The sequence below is a fragment of the Protomyces lactucae-debilis genome (assembly GCF_002105105.1).
Source record: "Protomyces lactucae-debilis strain 12-1054 chromosome Unknown BCR37scaffold_32, whole genome shotgun sequence".
NCBI lineage: Eukaryota > Fungi > Ascomycota > Taphrinomycetes > Taphrinales > Protomycetaceae > Protomyces > Protomyces lactucae-debilis.
Window position 1 is genome coordinate 19,070 of NW_024468024.1, and position 16,053 is coordinate 35,122.

The following is a 16,053-nucleotide window of genomic DNA, read 5'->3' on the forward strand; positions in this document are numbered from 1 at the left end:
CACGTGAAAGGGGGAAATGGCTACTCTACAGTCCAATACTACCAACAGGGTTTACAGGCTACCAGGCCTCTTTAGCATTCTCCTTCGCCGCTTCGAAGTGCCAAATATACGCCGGCGGCGACCATCCACCCTCGCAAGCAGATGCCTCAATTCCCTCGGTCGCTGCCTCGCCAGCCTCTCCTTTGCAGCCATATTCGTAGATCCAGCAGAATGCTCCGTCAAGGCACGCCATTGCCGCAGAATACGCATCAACTCCTCAAAGTCTTGTTGTTGTAGAGACTTACGTGAGCGGCCAAGTGTGTATTTGATCCGCTCCTTTGAAGCACCGAGGCCTTGTCGAAGAAGCACAAGACGTACCAAGCTAGAAGCGAATCCACGATTACCACCACTCTTATAACCCAATGTACCAGCGAGGCGAATGATGCGCGAGATGTATCGAAATAAGACAGAGCTGCTGCATGGCACACTGGATCCTGGGATGTATCGATGGCTGGCCAGTCGAAGGGCCATGGATTGCAATAGAAATGCAGACGGCACAAAGCCCTTACGGCGCATCTCCCTCAAAGCTCGCATCGAAACAGTCGCGTCTTTGGATGCCGTGTGGAGGATGAACCGAGCAAAGATATTTCGTTGTACCTTCAGGGCTTTCGTCAGGGCGGTCCCAGAATTTGGCATCGACATAGTCAACAGATGCAGCACAATGTCGTAGTACCGATTTCGAGTGAGCACGCGCATCAGCTTAGCGATCGAATCCAGAGCTGGAGATATTTCAAGTGCCTCACATGTGCGCAGTAGTGAGAGCGCCAGCGTCGGAGGGCGTACTTCAATCAGCTGCATTATGCACAAGTCGAAAACACTTTGAAGTGCAGACGCCTCGATTCCCAGGCGTTTTGACAAGAGAAGCAGACTGCCAAAGAATTGACCGTCTTCAGCACCCAATCTGTGTGCGCGCAGATGGTGGTTGACCACTGCGTGCATGGCGCGTTTGCTCGTCTTGCGCAATGCAAAATACAAGGCTGCTTCATCGGCCGGTTTGTTGAGAACGTGTCGTGTCAATTTGTGTTCGACGTGGAATGGGAGGTCATAAGGCATATCTTCGACAAGCCTCAACACCGCATACAGTGAGGCGGTCGAATGCTGCTGAATGGCTTCAGCAAAACCTAGCAGAAGATCAGACAAGTGCTGGGTGTCTTCGTCCGCCAAATTCCTAAGAATCGCTTGCATGGCAGCCTCATGTGGATTATGAGCGATGGTCGCTGGAGAGGTGTGTAGCCAACTGGCGAACAAAGACCCGAGCGCTTTCGTCTCTGAAGAAATTAATGACAATGTCGTTGCCATCGTGTAAGAAATGGGCAAAGTATTTGTGTGTCTAGCCGTGCTCTCTGCAACCAGTAACTTGATGTCAAGCGATTTCGCGGACTCTGCTAAGCTTTGTAATTGGTGCTCATCGCAAGCGCCAAGAGCCACACGCCAAGTATGCAAGTCGTAGTCAGCTTCTTCTGCAAGACTGACAAATAAAGCAGCGGCTCTTGGGCGCGGTAAGCGTTCGACAAGGAAGCGGACGGCATGATGGGCCTGAGGATGCCGCGTGACCAGAGATTCTGCCTCTGCAAGCAATTCGCTTTGTAGAAGCTGCTTGCAGAGCACGAGGACGGTCCAACCATCTAGCGTGGAGGTGCCAAATAGCCTTTTCGACAGCACTTGAAAAGTTTCGATGTCTGCCACCTGTTCATGTTGGTCTGTAAGCTGTGACATTGCACTTGGACTGTAGCCAGTTGCGGCACATATCTGCTTCGCGATTCCATGCTGACTTAATCTCCTTAGTTCGGAGAATAGCATGACGAGAAAGGTTCGCTGTTCATAAATCTGCAAGCCATGAAGCACATCCGTGACAAGATTGACGCTATCATTGAGGTCATATGCAAGTAAGACCTGTACAGCGAGCCTGACTTGCAAATCTGCAAGCAGTCGTCGCAAGAAGAGCTTGCAGGTCAACAAAGGCAGCGCTCGAATGGTGCTGTGGCGCTGGAAGCTTCGATATTCGTTTGCAAGCTCTCCAGTTGGTACACGCGTATTGATCACCTTCTTGTGAAAGGATGCAAGCGCTGCAGAGGAGGCAGGGGATGAGATAGGCGTCCCTGTGTCGACATTGAAAGCAGCAAGCACAGACTCGATCTCTTTTGCAAATGAGTAGGGCCTCTTCTTGGCAATGTTGCCGAGACAGCTGAGACGCACAGAAAGCCTTCTGAGCTGTCGGGTACATTGCATGAGCTAGCAGGAGAAGAGCATCTCTATGTCGAGCCAAGGGAAGTGACTGCTAAATATGTCTTTCCGCTGTGGTCGCCTTTTCGAGCCTTTTTCTCACGCGTTCAGACGAGGCGACCGAGGAGAAGCAGCATCTCAAGCTCATCTGTTGAGCGACGTACCCACTGCCGACTCAATTCAGAGCCATGGCAACAGATATGGAAGTACGGACAGAGGCAGAGCAGCGGCTGCTCGACTTTCACTGGTCGTACTCTGAAGAGCCGCATCGGACGCGGCGGCAGGCCATCATCAAGGCGCATCCCGAAGTCGGCGCGTTGTGTGGGCCAGAGCCCTTGACCAAATGGCTTGTGTTGCTCGTTGTATTTGTGCAGACACTTGCAGCGGTTTTCCTGAGAGATGCACCTATCCTGTCTTGGCGGTTTATGCTCACAGCCTACCTACTTGGTGGCACATGCAACCAAAACATCTTTCTCGCCATTCACGAAATCTCGCATAATCTGGCATTCAAGAGCATGATGGCAAATCGTTACTTCGCTATCGTTGCTAATCTGCCCATTGGCCTGCCGTACTCGGCCGCCTTTCGCCCATACCATCTGGAACATCACAAACACCTTGGCGTGGACGGTATCGATACAGACTTGCCCACGCGCTTTGAGGCGCTCTTTTTGCAGAACGTTCTCGGCAAGGCATTCTTTGCTACCTTTCAAATCTTCTTTTACGCGTTACGGCCCATGATGGTCAAGGCCATGCCATTCACACCGCTGCACTTTGCCAATATTTTCACGCAGCTCTCCTTTGATTACATTCTCGTCTCCCTCTTTGGCTGGAAGCCTTTACTATACTTGCTCTTCTCGAGCTTCTTTGCAGGCTCATTGCATCCATGTGCCGGGCATTTCATCGCAGAGCACTATGTCTTTGAGAATAGCATGTCGGACGAGACGGGTGTCCCTGCCGAGACGTACTCCTACTATGGCGGTCTCAATGCACTCACATACAACGTTGGGTATCACAACGAGCACCATGATTTTCCCTTTGTTGCTTGGACGCGCCTACCAAAGTTGCGAGCCGTTGCTTCTGAATTCTACGATGATTTGCCACAGCATGGCAGTTGGACATATGTCATCTTTCAATTTATTACAGACCCGAAGGTTGGTATGTTCTCAAGGGTCAAGAGAACAGGATCAAATGTCAAGAAGGCATGAGGGTCAATGCTTCTATAGATGGCGCTAGCGTTGCTTTTAGAATAGAGTCCAAATTGATGTTTCCGGCTTTTTGAAGAGATTGCGCATGAATCGCCAGTGTCGGAATGCCATGACTTGCGAGCTGCTGACCAAAGCACGTTGACTTGCTCCAGAGTCTACCTGTGGATCGTGCAGGATGAGAGCATCTTTCGCATCACTGATGGTATAGTGCCAATCCTTCATTTCGCGCTGAAGATTAGTCAAGGAGGAACCAAGCAGATGACTTACTGCAACAACGCCAAGATTGCTCTTCGGCGTCCGTCCAGAATCAGGAATATCCAGTATCAGCTTGTCGGTGAGTTTGCAAAAGATGACCAAATTGTTGACTTCATCGAGCTCGCCATTCTCAAGGTAGACTTCAACCGTTTGGAAGACTTGCTTCAACGTGCTGAGCAAGCTTCGCAATGCGGGATCATTGTCTTTCTGGGACCACACGTAGTTGACACTCAACGTACCACCCTGTGCTAGGATCATTTCGATTTGCTGGAAGAATTGCAAGGTGAAGAGCGGGAAGGCCAAGTCGCCACCAGTGAAGACATCGTGCGAGATGAAATCAAACCTGCGATTTGCTAGCTTGGCTTTCCGCACAGTTTCTCTTGCATCCTCACACTTCACTGTGAGTCGAGGATCCTCTGTAGGTAAGCCAAAGAATTGCTGGGCCGCAGCGACAACCGCACAGTCAATCTCTACAGCTTGAACAAGGATATCATGCACAGGCGAATCAAGAAGTGTCTTGGCAGACGTACCGACACCAAGCCCAATGATCAACACAGTCGTCTTGAAGCCTGTGTCTCTGGTCCGTGCTGTTGTATAGATCCCCATCGCTTGCATGTAAAATGTTGAATAGATACTCTGACCCTGTGCGTGCCCCTGCCACTCGCCTCCGAGCAACGAGTGGTCCACTTTGAGGACACGATACTGAGGAGACTCAAGGACTGATACTTGTCCAGTCCCTGAACGACTTTGCATCAGCACTTTGAAGCTGGAGTCTGATGTTGGGCAGCGCAGTAGCCAGGGAAGTGCTTGGCATTGGATCGTTTGAAGCTCCCATAAAAGGCACACGATGGCGACACAGAGTAAAGCACATCGTGGCGCGTGTTTTCTTTCTGCAAGACACAGTGAAGCCAGTCCTAGCATGAGAGGAATGGCAAATATGCAACCATCGGGTGCTGAAATGGACACAAGAGGGAGGAAGAGCAGTACCGACATACACAGAGTGGACATCCGACTTCCATCGAGTGCCAGCATAGCCAGTGGTGGACCAAGAAGAATGCATTCCAAGACAGTCGATGCGATAACAGGCGTGTATAGAGAATCGGCGCGTAGCTTCGCGAGAAGCAAGTCGATGACGGTCACATCATGCTGCAAGTAGGTGCGCAGATACTTCAGCAACACCGCAATGAAAGCGCCTAGAAGGCTCAAACGGATGGACCAAGCTTGTAAGCCTTTCGTTGTCGAAGGAGTTGGAAGGTGTTGTAGGCCGAGTGCAAGAAAGAGTAGAACGCAGAGAGGCCGCCCTACAGTGGCAGCAGTCTCTCCATAAACGACATGCAGGAGTTGTGGCAGCGACGCATGCAGCAAGGCAACAGTGCTGGCCAAGCAGAAGCAGGCAAAGTAATTCATATCGATGCAACGTTTGAACACATGAGTACGTATATAAGCAATCGCACGAGCTCAATGCGCACTTGAAGCTTGTTTCATGTTGTGGTTCGTGGTCATGCTGCTACTCTACTCTACAAATTATTCGTACATCTCCCTCCGTCACACAAGCCGGGTCAAATCATATCGTACAATCTCGAAGGCTTCAGTCCAGCTGAGTGATCAGTACCAACATACTTGGAACTCTCAGTCATGACACCTTTGTTTCTCGAAGGCGATTTTCCTGGAGGCGTGGGACAGGCAAACAAAACAGGTATATCTTCTCTGACAGACCTGACAGGCGACACAGGAATGCCAGGCGACACTGATGACATGGACGGCCGCCTGTACGATACAGGCATCTCTGCAAAAGATAAATCAAGTTCCTCCGTTTCTTGTTGAAGCACTGGTTTGGCGCCAAAGAGTCTTTGCGGCTTGTATGGCCTACCGCCAGGTACAGCCGGCAATTCCCTATTGGCAAAGTCGCTTAGCGCAGAAGGGAGTAATTCTCGCTTTGGCGTCGCCTTTGATCCTGATGTCTTTCGCGGCACAGGCGATGGAGACACAGGTGGTGCACGGACCTTTATTGTGGTCGCCATTGGCCGTTCATCGAGCAGTATGGGAACATGGCTCAGAGACAGTGGCGACTGCCGCTTGACCTGATGCGGCTGCACGTAGAACGGAGACTTGGGTGGCTCTGACACCCCATCGAGACTTATGTAGATATCGCCGTACTGCTGACTCCTCCGTGCCGGACTCTCTGTGATGCCGAGCTCGCTTTGACTTGGACTTGCACTGCCAAATTCTTTACGCAGCGATTCCAATTCGAATGCCGGTAGCTCTGGCAAGACAGACTCATCTCGGGTATCCAAACGGAGTGAGAAGGAGCCCAGTGTCGGACTGCCTGCTGTGCTTGATTCACTTGCGCTGAGAGAAGGAGGAGTTCGCCAGGTTGGACGCTCGAAGCAAGTTTGGTCATACCTTGCACTCTGCAGCGCCGCATACGGCGAATCAGTGGTATAGATGCAATCTTCAGGCTCTTGCTCGAGCCTGACTTCCAATTCGAATGAGCGATGTAGCCCTGTTGCGTTGTCTTGACCCCGGCTGTGAACGGAACATGTCGACGAGCCAGTGATGGGGGTCAAAGGCGGGCTCTTCGCTGTATGGAAGTGTCGACTGTAGCTGTGACGAGCGAGCGACACTGATGCTGGCGGCGGCGAGATGATGAGGCCTGATGCCGCCGCCTTTTGCTTGCGCTGCTGCTGCCCATGGCCTGTGTGCATCATTCTGTCTGTACGACTGTCGTGCATTGGAGATCGTCGTCGGTTCTTAGGTCAGGACCAAAGAAGATATCTACAGAAGAGAGAAGCGACAAGCAATCCTTTATGTGACAAGAGCTGGAGCTTGGAGGGATGCGAGCTTGCTGAGGTGTGTGGTGCGTAGGTGTGCAGGTGCACGATCGCGCTTTTTTCCTTAATGCATTTAAGCCGTTTGTACGACTCGGTATGGCTGGCATGCCGGGCAGTCTGCCACGAATGTCGCAGGCAAGGTGCCACACGACGCTGGCTCTGCTCTGAGCTCTCCCTCTGCCCTGATGCTCTTCTGGCTCTTCACCATGAACGCACAACTTCCGCACAAGTCTTCTTGTTCTTTGTTCCTCCGCGGCAGACAAAGGAAAACGACACATCACATGCGCTCAGATGGGCAGGCAGCAGCGACGGAATAGAACCCAGTTTTTGAACTTGCTACTGCTTGCTAAGAGCTCCAGGTAGACAGATGTCCATGTCCATGTCCTAGAGTATCAGTTGTCTTAATTTTGATCCAAGTCTGAAGGCAGAAATGTGACTGCGCTATTTCTGCCCAGCACCGCGTCAGATGAAGACTGCACTGGACGCGACCAACCGACCGACAGTTGCAAGCTGCCATCTACGGTCTAGCATTGAGGCACCTCAGTCATGTCGCACGGCTATGACAAGGTCATCGATGCAGACGTCGAACAATCAGACGGCCTCTCCCAGCCGCGGACGTCGCTGCAGTTTCAATCATTTCATGCGAATGACTCCTTAGAAGCAGGCCAGGGTGCTACAGGAAGAGCGACGAACAGCTCCGCTACAGGGTCAGGCGGAGGATTCTTCTCCTCTTCCTCAATGCTCTCCTCCAAGCAATTCCTGTGGTCCACTGGCTACTATGCGCAATTCTTCGACGTCACCTCGGATGCAGTGCTCGCTAGACTCTTGGCGGCCATCTTTCCGCGAGCCAACTTCTTCGATACCATCGAGGGCAACCCGGATCTGTATGCGCCAGTTTGGCTTGCGACCACCGTCATCACTGTGCTCTACTTTTCTTCAACGGTCGCTGGCTACCTCGCTGCACACGTCTCTCACCAACCCTATGCGTACTCGTTCTCTACGCTTACATCCGCCGCCACGCTTATATATGGCTATACCTTCATCACACCTGTTTTGAGCTGGTTGATACTTCTGTGGTACAAGTGCGAGCCATCTTTGCTCGAAGTACTCTGCCTCTATGGATACGCAAATGCCGCTTGGGTACCTGTATCTCTAGTGAGTATTTCACCGCTGGAATTCTTTCATTATGCAACTCTTAGCAATTGGATACGATGGGTGTCTGTCATCTTGGGATTCACTCTATCGGGGTTCTTTCTCGTCAGGAACTTGATGCCGGTTCTGAACCGCGCAGACTCCAAAACCAGTCAGATCATGTTGATTGGCGTTGTTGCACTCCATGCCGCATTCTCACTGGCCATCAAGTTTCTCTTCTTCAGCTACGTTCATGAGATGGATGCACCTGCGGCAGCGGCAGCTGTTTGAGCGTCCATCAGCTTGTAGAGATCTGACGCTTCACCCAATGTATAATGCAATGTCCTTTTCGCAAACACATCTCCATCGTGCTTCAACATGTCAATCACATCATCGAGCAACCAGGCCTTTCCAGCTGCAAGGCCTTCGCCAGCCTCTGCATCACTGCTCTGCACATGGATATGCAAGTGATAGTAGCTGGGTTGATCTAAGGGTCAGCTCTTGGACGTGTGTATAAGAGTACATACAATGAATGTAAAGTCGCAGCTGACTAGCCTCGAGGCCGTACTTGGCCTTGACTGCAGCCTGACTCTCTTCCTTGAGATGTTGTAGAAAGCCAATGTGCTCACCTCGCAAGTCCCGCAGACTCTGCAAGTCTCGACGATGCACGATGGCGCACATATATAGTGCACTTAGTGTCTTGCCATCCCATTTCCTTTTTATCAGCGTCAGCCACCCACGAGAACGACTCACAAGTCTGGCAACAGAATGAACCCCTGAACAGGATCAGTGTCTTCAAACAGAATGCGATCAACCTCAGCTTCGTGTTTGAGGATGTTGAAGACCCAGTCAATGCGAGAACCCAGCATTGTCTGTATGTATGGCTGCACGACGTTGGTGTATAATTCTGGCGTCTCTGCAATCATGCGCTTCTTCTGGGCAGTGTACTTTGCAATATGGACTTCCGTTGCTGGATAAATGATGCTGTACTTTGCGGAAGGTAGCTTGAAAGCATCAGACTTGAGAGCTACAAAGGCACGATGCTTGAAATCAGCTGCAAGTACGTCGTGCAGCTGTAAGATGGCTTACATAGATGTTATTCTCTAGATCCAAGTTTATAGCTTCTGGCTGTGAGATGGCCGAGAGTGCATTGGTATCGAAAGCCGTCTTTTCTGCAACAATAATGCAGTACTGGTCCTTGATCTTTCCAAGGAGCGTGATGGACTTGTAGCTGGAATCTTCGCGGAGCACCCTGTCCAAGACAAATTCTGGCAGCAGAGAGTCGATATGCATATTGCAAAAGTCAGCTAGAAGAACCGCTGAATCGTAGTCCTTGAACTTCTGGAAAGCAGATCTGATCAAGACAAATGGGGCCGAGTGTACTGGGCTTGAGTTTGATACGGTGCAGCGATAGAGGGTTTATTACACACGTGTAGCAATAGTCTGGTCGTCGTGGTGGATCTCGAGTGACCAGCTGAAATCATTCGACCACCGTCAACTACACCTGGGGATGTACAGCTCGTCAGCTTCACATAAATGCACAGGCACACAGCTATAGCTCAGATGCGTGCCTTAAAGCTACCGGGCCGTCAATGCCAGTCTAGCGCGAGAGACTGCTGCTGCCTTCTCGCTGGCGCATCTCAACTTCCAAATAACTCAGAGGCTTGCCTTGACACATGAAACATGCCATCATTTGCTCTGAAACGTAGACCGTTGCAGGACAAGCATCTCGCGGAGAAGGAGATTCACGCATCACACCCTTAGATGTCGGAGACACTGTTATTGCCATCATGAATGCGTTGCACAACTTAACAGCTCTGCTGAACACGACAGATGCAATGGCGCCTTGGAGCGCTCGTCGCGCGATACACGGTACCGGAGGAGGCTTTCAAGAGAAAGACACAATTTCTGCGAATTCAGACGATGAAGACAGTGCTGGCATACCTGCGCTCGTCAAGCGAAGTCTCATTGTCTTCACTGTCTTGTGCGCTTTCAGTTTTGCGGCAGTCGTATTGCGCTTGCATCACCGTCGGAAACGGCTCAAGAAACTAGGATCAGACGACTATCTCATTTCTCTTGCTTGGCTGTTGGCTGCTCTGGTTGGCGTTCTTAGTCACTACCGCGATGCTCAAGGTTTTGGTCAAGAGACTCCAACGTTTGATGAGCTCTCGTCGATCTTCAAGCAGCAATTTGTCTATATGCACGCCTTCTACATTTCTCTCGCACTGACTCAGGTGAGTGTGGCGATCAATTACCGTCGTCTAAGTCAAGGACTCATTCGCTGGCATACGATTGTTTGTAATATTCTCCTTTGCTACATCGTTGTCGGGTCCCTTGTGGAGATACTGGCCTATGACTTGCAGTGCCGGCCAATTCCCGCCTTCTGGAGACTACAGGACAGACCTAGTGCCAATTGTTATGGCAAGACAACCACAGCTACCCTAGTCATCTATGGTCCGCCACTCTTTCGCATCACGGCGGACATCGCTCTAATGATCTTGCCGATGCCAGTCATTTCAATGCTTCAGCTACCAAAAGCCCAGAAAGCTGCCGTTGTTGCAGTCTTGCTCTTGACATTGGTCGTCATACTTGCAAACCTCAAACGCCTGTCTCTGACTGAGCCAAATCAAGATACAACAGTTACACGCTTCCTAACAGTCACTCTCCCTTTGGTCCAAATATGGTCGTCTGTTGAAGTACATGCAGCTATTCTTTGTGCTTGTGGCGTTACTTTGCGCGCTCCATTTGTCGAAAGCTGGCAAAAGCTGCGAGCCAGAGTCCAAAGCGAGGCTCTCTACCCAAATCTTCCGTTCATGAAGCGTCGTGACAGGCAGCAAAGCGCATCTACAATGGACTCACAAGAATCAGCAGATTCTATTGGCATCGCAAAGCTGGCACTCGCACATGCACAGTCCAGAACGGCTATATCACAAGCACCCGAGCATCAAATAAGCATGGAGCAGATGCTCGTTCAAGCATAGGAATAATTTCTCTCTGAAGTCTCCTGAAACAAGATGTGACTGCAAACATGCTAGAGATTCAGCGTGTTTCAAAGCTGATCTTGGAAACACTATACTTGTGCTTGTTCCAAACATCCAAGCCTCAAGGGACAGGGACATCTTCTGACGCGCAATGCAGCACATCAGAGGACATTCTACCCAAAACTGCTTGGCACTCTTGGCTTGTACTCACATTATCTTTGTCATCCTGTGATGCTACCAGTCTTCTTGGCGCTGCTTACCACCACGACAGTTGGCCATCTCATCGTGGTGCAAGATCATGACGCGAGCAAGTTCCGTACACTTGTGAAAAGGAATGCCTTGAACTTGGCGGCGGATGACCGCCACATATCTCTCTGGAAGCCAGTCGATGGCAGTCGGGCCGGCTTGGACATCTCATCATCACGATCAAAATCAGTAAGGTCGATCGAGGTCAATGAAGCTCTGAAATCGCCAGCAATACCTCCAATCGAACTCGTCATTAGAGCCAACCCACCCGATGCAGCGGTCCATCCGCAATTACAGCAGCAACAAGAACTGAATCGGATCGCAAAGCGCTTTGGATACTCGAGACCAGTCGACATCATTGAGAAGCACCAGGAAGACCTTGTGAAACGTGGTGTCTCGACTTCTTTTTCAAAACGTGCAGCAAGCCTGACTGTTGTTGCTTCTCAGCCAGGCAAGACTCTTGGACAGCTTGCGATCGACCAGGATGGCAAAGATGTCACCTATTTCTCAACTATCAGGTTGGGTTCCAATTTGAAGCCCTTCAAGATGGTCATGGACACAGGCAGTAGCGACCTGTGGGTTCCTGCAGCAGACTGTAAGGACAAGGCTTGTCTGAATCATTCAACCTTTGGACCCGAGGACTCTGATACTTACAGAGCCTCAAAAACGGATTGGAAAATTGCTTATGGTTCCGGCGCAGCAATGGGCAACTTGGTACAAGACACAATGCAATTCGCAGGGCTTGCCCTTGGTCCGGTTACATTCGGAACCGCTTCACGCTTGACGAACTCCTTTGCAAACTTTCCAGCTGATGGCATTATGGGTCTTGGCGGTAGTAATTCATCGACACAGAAGATCCCAACAATCATGGACAATCTCATGACCGCAGGGCTTCTGGAGAGGAAGTTGTTTGGAGTGAACTTGAACAGAGCAGCGGATGAATCACGAGATGGGCTCATCAGTTTTGGCTCAATTGACGTCTCCAAGTTCGCTGGGCCCCTTGTCTCTGTGCCGAACGTGGCCAAGTCAGGCCTCTGGGAAGCCAAACTTGATGGCATCTCGGTCGGAGCTATGAAAATCACGATTCCAGCAGTGGCAACGGGAATTATTGACACTGGCACTACACTCTTGATTGCACCATCTCCAGTTGCAACAGGAATACATGCTGCCATACCAGACGCGCAGACAGATACGCAAGGTACTTTTGCTGTCCCCTGTGACACTGCTCTTCACATTTCTCTGGTCTTTGGTGGACAAGCTTTTCCCATCGGCCCTAAAGACTACATCGGGCACACCATTGAAGGTGTCAACAGTGTTCGACCGCTATGCTTGTCCAAGATATCTGGTCAGGTAGGTATTTCTCACGTTCTAAGCTTGAGCTAACTAAAGACTATCAAAGGTCCGAACACACTCCTTGTCGGCGATGGTGAGCCCTACTTCCTTCATGTCAGCCGACTAACAACAGTCTTCCTCAAAAATGTCTACTCTGTCTACGACTTTGACAAGAATGAGATTGGCTTTGGAGCAAAACCCTTGTAGATACAAAACATACAATAATATATGTGACTGTTGACAGGCAGCTTACGTCACATCGCGGACGCGTCGCGCTGACCACGATTTGAAATATCTATACTCACATACAAGTACAATCGCTGTCATGATGAATTCAGGTCAGGATTTTCAAATTTGTAGAGATGTCACTGGTCTTAAGGATTTCTTAAGACTCTCTCATTCGCTCGTGGACGACACCATTACACAGAATCTGAATAATCTCGTCTTACCGGTTCGCTTCGACCCGACATCAACTGGCACGCCAAAAGCTGGCGAGAGACGCCTCTTGCGTACACCCATCGACGAAGGGTCATGCAATACCTTGGTTGATGCCGTATTCCGCAATTGGGAAGGTCGCTCTCACACTATCGACCGCTGTCTGCAGTTCGCAGATGCCAACGTGGCGAAACTCAACAACGTTGTGCACGCAAATACAGACCAACAAAACATACGCGAGCTGAACAAGCAAAGGCGTCTCGATCCATATGCCGGCAGGACTGAGCTGGAAGAGCCAATGCTTACACGGGTTTTGAAATCTGAGCAATCCACGGAGGCAATCATCCGTGATAGAACTTGGCGGATATTGAGAAATCGATGTCAGGCACTAAGTAGGCTACCTCAGACTTGGGAAACAGCCTTTGTTGACTGGCAAACAAATCATGCGACTCCGGCAAATGCTGCTTCGACTTGATCACCTCTTATGCGATCACCAGGACGGCAGGATTTGCTTTTCTCCGCTCACATCTGCATCACAATCTCTGATCGAGCTTGATGATGAAGTGGCGTTGGTCTCTCCTTTCGCAGCCTCTCTTTGCACCTATGAGCGCTGCTGGCTCGATACTGCCTTCACAGCGGCGGACGGCCAAGCCTTCTGAGCGTGATTCCCAGACGTCAGGCCCTCGACCAACAGCATCCTACATCGCATCAGACATCAATACTACAGCTCAAGATGTGGTGGAAGCTAGGCTCCGCATATGTGCTCAGATTGCGCGACGGCTCCTTGCACAGCTGTTTACCGAGCTTGAACGACACGGTCTGCTTCAAGATTACCTTGGCTACCCCTACCGATCTTCCGCAATGGAGTCAGCATGGGATTTTGACTTGCTACCAGGCTCATGCAGTTTCGTGCATATCGATCGGAAGCCTGAGGAGCACGGTGCTTTTGTCGTTGGCCGTCACAAAGAGCTCTGGAAAGACTCTCTGCGCCTTTTGAAGAGGGATTTAGAAGCACGCGGGTTCTTCGTTCGCAAGCTGTGCTTCCAAGAGGAACTCATTCGCTTCGGAGACGGAAGATTCGCTCGGGGAATTGGTCTTGAGTGGTCCCTGGAATGCCGCACATGACTCCTGTTTCAAGTACTGTTCTTTGATGTGCACCTGTGCGCTGACACTACAATTTGGTCTCATCTAGGCGAGTGCGCTTGGACCTTCCTTCTGACATGACGTGCTCCTCGAGTTTCGAGGATCCCTGAATCTCAAACTTGTGCGACATGATTGTCGCCTCTTGATCAGTAGAACTACAAGGCCATGCCGCGCAATTGCTTCATTTCGACATCTGACAGACATCCTCTAAGCGATCTTCAATCATGCGAGCCAAGCGAGCCTTTATGTTGTTGCACTTGTGCGGACTAACTTGTGCGCTGCCAGTACCGACGTACGGCAGCCTTGCACGATCCAAATTATTCGATTCCACAAGCTCCTCTGCTGCAGTGCTAGGCAATCTTTTGAGCAAGGCACTTGAGCCGCCCTCGAACACTATTGCAAAGTTGCTCGACATGCTCGCCCCTTTGTCGGCGGCAAGCAAGTCTCCGTCGGCCCAAACGAAAGCCTTCAACAGTAACAAAGTCGCGGATGCGACTGGTTCAGGTGCTGCTGCAGCTGCTGCTCTATCAGAAGTCAATGATGACCGCAACACTATCGTCATTCCAGTCATTGCGTCCGTTGACCAGAATGGTGTAGCCACAGCCAGAGCGCTCAACGGCATTGAGATTCCGAATCGCGCAACACCAGGTGGCTCCAAGCCTGTGGCCGTACAGGCACAACAACCTCAACCCCAGCCTCAGCCAGTGCCAAGTCGTGTTCCAGCCACTAAGGCGAGCTTCAGTCCTGTGCCTCAAAAGGCTGTGCCCCCTGCTAACGCGGTCGGCATCGATGGAATATTGGCATCTGCCACTGCCCCTAGTTCAGTTGATGATGGAGATGATGGAGATGATGCGGCAGGAGCACTTCAAACAGCTGGACCAATCAATGCGCCAAGTACTCCAAACGTCGCTGCCGGTGCACCGAGCCTGGCGGATGTGGCAGCTTCTAATGGGTTCGCTATTGTTCCCGTCAAGGCTGGCGATGTGACAGGCATTGCTTTTATTCCCATGTCATCAGGCAATACACAAAGTTCTGCGTCGTCAACGCAGAGTGCTCCGCTGACTGTCGGTCTGGCAGCTCAGCCGAAAGCCTTGATTGGCAATGCCACGGCTAAGGCTGCTGAAGGTCCGAATGTCGGGACACCGCAAACAGGCTCGCAGAGCCCGACTACTCTTGAGAATGGCTCTCGAGTCTTGAACAAGACTCCACTTGGGTCTGGCCACATGGGCACAGGTGTTAGCGATGCGCGCCGACAGGGCGCTGTGAACCCGGTCGGTTCTTTGAAGGACTCAAATGATTTGATTGAGACTGGAATTCCCGCTGCCATCCCTTCCTCAGCGGCTGCGCGCAGAAACAATGTTTTCGGAGATCCTGCCTCTACCAGCAATGTCATCGTCGATGGCAATACCGGCGCAATGTTTGATGATGGATCACCCTTTGTCACTGTGGTCGGCAGCAACAATGGCCTGCTTGGATCACAAGGTGTTTCACCGAATATATTTCCAGCGAACGGCAATGCTCAACCAGGCCTTGCAGGGTTTTCGAATCCGCTAGCCGCTACAGATCAATTTTCAGGGTCTGGGGGGCAAGTACTGGACCCGACGTCCAATGGCTTCACAAATGGCATCTCGCAGTCTGGCGTTGGCTTGCCTGCTGGTCAGACCGGATCTGGGTCGTCCAATCCTGGCCTCTCCAACCAGCCGTTTGCTTCTAGCCAGACAAATAACCCTGCGCTTGCCAATGGCAATCAAATAGCTGGGCAGGCGGCTACAAGCTCTTCAATTATTCCCGGGCAGCCGATCATTCCAGTGGGACAGAACGGCTTCAACACTGGTCTATTTGCATAGCTTTGCCTCGTCTCAAGTTATCTTTACAAGCGAATACGTTTCATCCCTGAACCGCGTTCCACTGTGGCTGTCGCAATCCGCCATCACGGCTGGACGCTTGAAGCACCTTGTGTTTGACACTTCCCCCAAACCGTTGAGACTCCCCATTATGATCTTGCAACATGAAGTTTACTGCTCTCTTTTTGACATGGTTCTTTCATGCTTCTGTGTTGTGTCAGTCGCTCCAGGGTTATATGCCCGGCTTAACGCTCCCTGCGACCGATCCTGCATCTGCCCAATATGGTGGTGTTTTGCCACAGCAGCAGCAACCGCAGCCCGCCCTTTTGCCACCGCAAGTCAGCCCTCAAAGTTCATTCAGCGGAAATGGGCTCGGAGGGGGGCTTCA

At 51.1% G+C, this 16,053-nt stretch overlaps 9 protein-coding genes across 9 annotated transcripts; 6 read left to right on the plus strand and 3 right to left on the minus strand.

Moving 5' to 3' along the window:
- Positions 1-6: 6 nt before the first annotated feature.
- On the minus strand, positions 7-2,313 carry BCR37DRAFT_384609 (uncharacterized protein). Its single transcript, XM_040870270.1, has one exon. It carries the CDS (start codon positions 2,266-2,268, stop codon positions 52-54), a length of 2,217 nt encoding a protein of 738 aa, XP_040721898.1. The 5' UTR covers positions 2,269-2,313; the 3' UTR covers positions 7-51.
- Positions 2,314-2,421: 108 nt separating this feature from the next.
- On the plus strand, positions 2,422-3,601 carry BCR37DRAFT_384610 (dihydroceramide delta(4)-desaturase). The gene has a single exon (XM_040870271.1). It carries the CDS (start codon positions 2,451-2,453, stop codon positions 3,465-3,467), a length of 1,017 nt encoding a protein of 338 aa, XP_040721899.1. The 5' UTR covers positions 2,422-2,450; the 3' UTR covers positions 3,468-3,601.
- A 1,680-nt stretch (positions 3,602-5,281) lies between these two features.
- On the minus strand, positions 5,282-6,454 carry BCR37DRAFT_389974 (uncharacterized protein; the record flags this gene model as incomplete). Its single annotated transcript, XM_040870790.1, has 1 exon — positions 5,282-6,454. The coding sequence occupies one exon, from the start codon at positions 6,452-6,454 to the stop codon at positions 5,282-5,284; it is 1,173 nt and encodes a 390-aa protein (XP_040721900.1).
- A 177-nt stretch (positions 6,455-6,631) lies between these two features.
- On the plus strand, positions 6,632-8,169 carry BCR37DRAFT_384614 (Yip1 domain family). Its single transcript, XM_040870272.1, has one exon. The coding sequence runs from the start codon at positions 7,100-7,102 to the stop codon at positions 7,973-7,975; it is 876 nt and encodes a 291-aa protein (XP_040721901.1). The 5' UTR covers positions 6,632-7,099; the 3' UTR covers positions 7,976-8,169.
- On the minus strand, positions 8,006-8,977 carry BCR37DRAFT_395888 (m7GpppN diphosphatase; the record flags this gene model as incomplete). Its single annotated transcript, XM_040871682.1, has 5 exons — positions 8,006-8,029; positions 8,074-8,171; positions 8,212-8,399; positions 8,438-8,727; positions 8,774-8,977. The coding sequence occupies 5 exons, from the start codon at positions 8,975-8,977 to the stop codon at positions 8,006-8,008; spliced, it is 804 nt and encodes a 267-aa protein (XP_040721902.1).
- A 177-nt stretch (positions 8,978-9,154) lies between these two features.
- On the plus strand, positions 9,155-10,781 carry BCR37DRAFT_228964 (uncharacterized protein). The gene has a single exon (XM_040866491.1). It carries the CDS (start codon positions 9,475-9,477, stop codon positions 10,663-10,665), a length of 1,191 nt encoding a protein of 396 aa, XP_040721903.1. The 5' UTR covers positions 9,155-9,474; the 3' UTR covers positions 10,666-10,781.
- A 562-nt stretch (positions 10,782-11,343) lies between these two features.
- BCR37DRAFT_334616 (aspartic peptidase domain-containing protein) lies at positions 11,344-12,441 on the plus strand (the record flags this gene model as incomplete). Its single annotated transcript, XM_040867146.1, has 3 exons — positions 11,344-12,261; positions 12,301-12,337; positions 12,377-12,441. Coding segments are annotated over 3 exons (1,020 nt in total), but the record flags the coding sequence as incomplete, so codon positions are not given.
- Positions 12,432-13,599, plus strand: BCR37DRAFT_228256 (caffeine-induced death protein 2). The gene has a single exon (XM_040866487.1). It carries the CDS (start codon positions 12,569-12,571, stop codon positions 13,151-13,153), a length of 585 nt encoding a protein of 194 aa, XP_040721905.1. The 5' UTR covers positions 12,432-12,568; the 3' UTR covers positions 13,154-13,599.
- On the plus strand, positions 13,600-15,807 carry BCR37DRAFT_228255 (uncharacterized protein). The gene has a single exon (XM_040866486.1). It carries the CDS (start codon positions 14,046-14,048, stop codon positions 15,666-15,668), a length of 1,623 nt encoding a protein of 540 aa, XP_040721906.1. The 5' UTR covers positions 13,600-14,045; the 3' UTR covers positions 15,669-15,807.
- Positions 15,808-16,053: the final 246 nt, after the last annotated feature.